The following is a 6,177-nucleotide window of genomic DNA, read 5'->3' on the forward strand; positions in this document are numbered from 1 at the left end:
TCTGTGTATTTGTACTCTATATATATTTACAGGATCATATTCCGGAAACGAGCAATCCACGCAAACGTGTAAAAAGCACAAATTCTAATTTGACTGAACTATACAGGTTCCAGGGATTTCAGAAATTTAAAGGGATGTCTACCGATTTTAAGCGATTTGAAAAGTTTACAATTAATAATTGATTAATTCTAGATAATGATTTTATATCCAACTAAAAAAAAATTTGTTGCAGATGGGACGCGACCTCTGCGAAAGGACATTCTGACTATACGATCATATATTTTGTTGTTTTTGAAGCAACTTATTATGATAGGGCATGGCGTAAAGGAGGATGAGATCCAAACAATTCTTAATTATCTAACGACGATGCACGAGGTAATAAATGTTTGTTACGTTATTATACTTTTTTATTTTTACTTTACCATCAACCTTACTAGGAAAGTATAGCGTAACTCAATTTTTCATATATTTAAGTATGACATTCTTCGAAATTGAAAAAAAAAATCCATCGATCAACTTTGTACGCAATACTCTTAGAACCTAAACATGCTCGAGCGCAATTACGTGAGCATAAATATGTTCCACTGTGCTAGCATGGCTTCGAAATATGCTGTGTCTGATCAACTAGTAGGCTGGATATGAAGCATTCTACAATGAAGTGGATTCGAAGCCAGATATGGCGAAGACCTAATCAGGGGAAAATAACAGTCTAGTCTTTTTCACGACAAAATACAATATGTCGAAAGACGACGCCCCTGCATTTTATGTTTGGAGACTGACTCGGTTAAATGTCTGGGATAGATAGATAGCAAACTAAACTGGACGGCGAAACTTGAAACCCAATTCAGGAAGTTCGTCATGGCATTTTGTATGTGTGGAAGAGCTTTTGGTTTCACGTGGGATCTAGGGCCTAAATTGCTTGCAGGATTGTACTCAAGCATGGACCCGCCCACGTGTGACAGCGCACGGGGCTGCAAGTTCTCACTATTTTCGGCAGGACTCCAACTTGACTTTGAGACTCAAGCGATCACTTATTGCGTATTTTATTGAACAAATCAACTCTACACCATTTTTTAGGATTATCTTAATTTATGAAATGCAGATGAATCTGTATTTCCTATATTATACATTTTTCCAAACGTAGTTACATTTAATATATATTTGATATTTCGTCTCTAAGAACAATTGCGCTTTTCTATTCTTTTCTCGGTCTCCTTTCCATTCATTAATAAATAAATTATTGATTCATACAACATGACAACTTTTACAAAACGCGAGATTTTAGAAGTTAAATAAGGAATTTTTTGCCTTCGCTGATTTCGAATGTAGCTTCAGAAACTTTTTTTTGTTAATTTAATTAAGAGTGGGGTCTTTAAAGGCCTATAACCTCCCGGCCGTAGACCCTGAGAACTGCAATCAAATTAAATTGATATTGTACTGATAAACAATGAACAAATTCAAGGACCTATTAATCGCTTTCGAGTTCATATTCAAAATTAGCGACATTAAAAACCCACTTATACCAAGTTAAGACAAATATATAAAATTTTGTAATTTTGCCCACCGTATGGATCTGACATTTTTTAATTGTAATTTTTGACCTTAAATTCAAAATGAGCGATCCTGAAAACCTCATTATACCAAGTTTTAGACAATTTCTACGTAAAATCGAATTTTGGCTACTTTTCATGGTTCCTGACCCAGTGCGGTCCTTCAAGAAGAAGTTTGGTACACAGATGGCTCCCAATGAGTTGCAGAGTCAGAAACAGGAATCTATGACAGCGCGGGGACAAGCGGGATACATAGTATTGCTGCATTGGCATGGTCATCAAAAGCTGGATCCGGACAAAGGACCGGTAATACCTGGAACAGATCCATGGTTGCCGAAAGACGATTGTCATTCTAAACGATACGAACAGGATGGAGTCAGTCAGGGAAATTCTGGATTCACCCAAGTAACACATAAAGACAGTGGTTCAGATGTTTACGGGGGACAAGCACGTGAACTATCACGTGCGCAATATGGGGTATAACCCCATAAAAGAATGCAGGAAATGCGGCAGGGATGATGGAACATCTCTGCACGTCTTATATCAGTGTCTGGCATTAATTAATCACAGACAACGAACCTTTGGGGTCTATTTTATAGAACCTGAGGAAATAATAATATAATAACTTGTTGATGCACTAGGCTCCAGAAACAAGTATGGGTTCAACTACTAAAAGCCCATAATGAAGGGTGTGGCACAACAGGCTTTCCAGCTTGAGCGCCAGGGGGTCTCCATTGGAGCACCCCGCTCGCCATTAAAATAAAATAAATTAACTACCCTCTAACTAATCTAAACAAAAACCACGCCCAAATTACGTTATGAATTGCAAATCTCAATAAAAACCAAACCAGTAAAGGAAACCTACTGAATCCAAGTTAAATTTAAAAAGAGAATAAAGAAAAATTCATGGAAATTTATTGTTAAATGTAATTAATCATAATATCAAAACCAGTATTTAATTACTCTGAATCAGGTTTGGAATTTATATATAACTCTTTCCGTTTTTTTATTTAAAGTATCTTTTAACGATAGAGTATAATTAACAAAAGGTTTGTATTTAAATGTAGAATCAGGGTGTCTCCATACATAGAAAGTCTGGAAACGCTTAAATTGTCATGGAATTTTTATATACCTGGAGAAACCTGGAAGAAGTGGCTATAATTAACTATTGAGTTCAACATTAGTTTTTTCTTAGCTTAAAATTTATTTTATTAAATGAAAATATCAACAATTGTAGTTTAATATTCCACCATTTTAGTTTATTGATCTTTTTTGTTTGGAAATTCGTCTTTTTCAATAGAAATTATTCTTATAATATTAATACATTTTATTAAAAAGTAGGAAAGTTATGGTAATTTTTAATGATTTCTTGACTCGATGCAACCCACTTGACCTACAATATTAATACACTTTATTGAAGAGTAAGGAGGTTATTCTCATTTATAATATTTGAAATACCTCTTTTAAACAGAAAAACTCTTTTAATCGTCACAATCCAAAGTTGATGCATGAATAAAAAAGACTTTTTGATAATAAATTTCTAAATCATTTAGATAAAAAGGTAATTTAAACATACTTAAAATGAGTTTAAACATTCAATGCTGAATTTTATGATCAAGGATATTTCGAATCATTTAGTGGTTTAAAATTTTATATCTCTAATCTAAAAAGTGAATTCGAAATTTGTTTACCACAAGATCAAATTACTTATTCTTCTATTGTAATGGATTTTTCCTAATAATAAATTATTAAATAATGATAGAAAACATGAGAACAACATTCTTCATTTGAATAATCAATAAACTAATGTTCAAGAACGAAATTTAAATTTTTTACAACATTTTTTAATAAAGTTACAGGAAAAGTACTTATTCAGGTACAATGTTAATTTTTCTTCCTCAAAAATGGATTGAAAAGCGTATAAAAATTAGAAATAAACAAAGTTAAAGAAAGAAAAATAATGGTTTATCTTCTGATACTGAAAAAGAAGTAAAAAGATTTACATTATTTCATAGGTCATCTATATTTTGGTTAAATGAATTCAAATTTTGGTTTAAATTGGATTGTTCGTTAATCTTTAAATTTAACAACTGATTTAGAGAAATTAGAAAAAGTTTATTAAGTTTTACTTTTTTATTATGTTTTATCTAAGTTTCAAAAGTTTCAAAACTTTATTTAAAAGGGTTGTAGGACCAAATAGAATAAAATCAAATGAATTAAATAAATCACTATTATCAAATCACTTTCGTTTTTTTTTTAATTTAACTTTAATCGAGAGGGGTTTTCTACGGTTTCTGTTTTTGTTGATATTGACAATACCTAAGGTATTTTGAGTGTAGTTTTAGTCTTCAGTTAGATATCGTGGGAAGGACATCTTGGTTTTGTCATGGGTTTCCACTTTTTAGAAAATTTGTTTTTATTGGCCTGAAGGGGAACACTAAAAGTTTGGTACATTTTTGTTACTGTTCTTTCATGCAGTTTAAGAACAGTATAAATAAAAAAATATGCTAACTGCGCGGGCACATTCTCATTACGCACTGGGGGCGTGGCGCTTCGCGCCAAGTATGACCGCGCCTAGGCCGCGCAGGTACGGTCTTCTGCTTCATGCCTGTATTCGTTTGTTTAATGCGCACTTTTTAACTAAATTTTTTCAAATGTCGTAAATACTATAACTTAAATCGAAAATAGCGATTTATACTTCCGAGGAATTTTAGGCATAAATTGAAACTGAAATTTTTCCGAGTTGTTATAAAAAAGTTTCTTAAAGCACCTACGGCCTTGATGATTACATTGTCATTACAAAACTCGTGCTTCGCGCTTAATAACTTGTGTCCAATGGAAAAACTTCATCAAGATAATTTGTAAATCTTGTTAAAATCTACTAAAACCAATGCCTTAAACTTATGAATCTCTCAAACAACGAAAATTGCATATTTTCAAAAATGATGCAACTTTTGTCTATTTTATTGTCTTAACCTCTGATAATTTTTTTTTCTTTGTTTGAAAATTTTAGAAAAGTTGAAAAGCATGTTAGAATTTTTGTGGAAGTTAAAAATGTCATAAGGATAATTTGCAAGTCTTTTTGAAGCGTATCATAAAATTTGACAAAAATTTATAAAACTCATAAAAAATTTCATTCAAATTTTGAAAGAGCTCAAACTTTTTGAATTTTAGTCTAATCAAAAAATTGAACTGACACCGTTTATAAATATATTTGATATCTAGTGATGAATTTAAATGAAATTTCCTAATCTTTTAGAAAAATATTTTTTCCTATTTTTCTGAACTTTTTCAAATTTTTCAAAAGTGTGTAACTTTTCTAATTTACATCGAAATAGAAAATTGTATTTGGATAATTTGCAAGTCTTCTACCCATATATAAGAAACTTTGACGCAAATTATTAAATTTGAAAAAAAATTTGTTTTCAAATCTTGAAAGTGCTCTAAATTTTTAAATTTTTGTTTGAAAGATCTGATTAACGAACTTAGCCTTCATTTTGGGAACCTTAATAAGTGTATCATAGACTGAATTGATAGGACAAATCCTTCAAAAGTTATCGTGGCTACAACATCCAGGTAACCATACATATAATAATACAGACAGAGACCGATAAAATTTTATGATATTCGGATTTTGCGAGTGCCAAAACGCGAAGATACGTTAAAAACCAGAGATCGAAAATTTGGACGATTACATTACACTCTGATAAATTAGAATGTAAAAATGACAAGAGAAAAAGTAAGGAAGGTGATTTGGGGATTGTCTACTTTTTGTTTCCTTTTTTATTTCCATTTTTGTGGATTTTAATAAAGACATTTACTAGGCAGTGTGATAAGTACCTGAAAATTCTAAGCGATGGCAGTAGTATTCACTAATGTGAACCATTTTCGTCGAGCTTGATCCTTCAAATGACGCCTGTGAAAACTTCAGCCATTTAAGTTTACGCATTTACAAGTTACAGCAGTGAGAAGCGACTAACCTCCGAGTTTTTTTTAATATGGAAAAATCTGAGTTTCGAGTTTTGATCAAACACTACTATCTTCGCAAGAAAACGATATCCGAGACCAAGGCCAAGCTGGATAAGTATTACCCGGACTCTGCACCGTTGATTGGAACGATTCATAAGTGGTTTACTGAGTTTCGTTGTGGCCGTACGAGCACAATTGATGCTGAACGATCTGAGCGCCCAAAAGAGGTCACTACACCAGAAAATGTCGAAAAAATCCATGATATGATGTTGAATGATCCCAAAGTGAAATTGAGAGAGGTAGCTAATGCTGTAGGCATATCATTGGAACGTGTGGGCAATATCGTGCATTCAGTTTTGGGCATAAAGAAGCTCTGCGCGCGATGGGTGCCGCGTTTGCTCACAGTGGACCAAAAACGAATTCATGTGACAACTTCCGAGCAGAATTTGGCATTATTTTCGCGTAAGCCGATCGAGTTTTTGCGCCGATTCATAACCATGGATGAAACCTGGATCCACTACTACACTCCTGAGTCAACGCAACATGCAAAACAGTAGGTTCCACCGGGCCAAAGTGCTCCGAAGCGTCCAAAAACGCAACAATGGGTCGGAAAGGTTATGACCTCCGTATTTTGGGATGCACATGGCATAATATTCGT

General features: G+C 33.1%; 1 protein-coding gene across 1 annotated transcript in view; it reads left to right on the forward strand.

Annotated features, from left to right (window-relative positions):
* The window catches only part of LOC117172865 (neurobeachin-like), an 825,867-nt gene that overhangs the window by 627,660 nt on the left and 192,030 nt on the right, over positions 1-6,177 (forward strand). Inside the window, exons 15-16 of the mRNA XM_033361129.1 lie at positions 233-375; positions 1,737-2,027. Of these exons, the coding sequence (XP_033217020.1) occupies positions 233-375; positions 1,737-2,027 (434 nt within the window). The remainder of the gene's footprint in view (positions 1-232; positions 376-1,736; positions 2,028-6,177) is intronic.

The sequence above is a fragment of the Belonocnema kinseyi genome, chromosome 5, assembly GCF_010883055.1.
Source record: "Belonocnema kinseyi isolate 2016_QV_RU_SX_M_011 chromosome 5, B_treatae_v1, whole genome shotgun sequence".
Lineage (NCBI taxonomy): Eukaryota > Metazoa > Arthropoda > Insecta > Hymenoptera > Cynipidae > Belonocnema > Belonocnema kinseyi.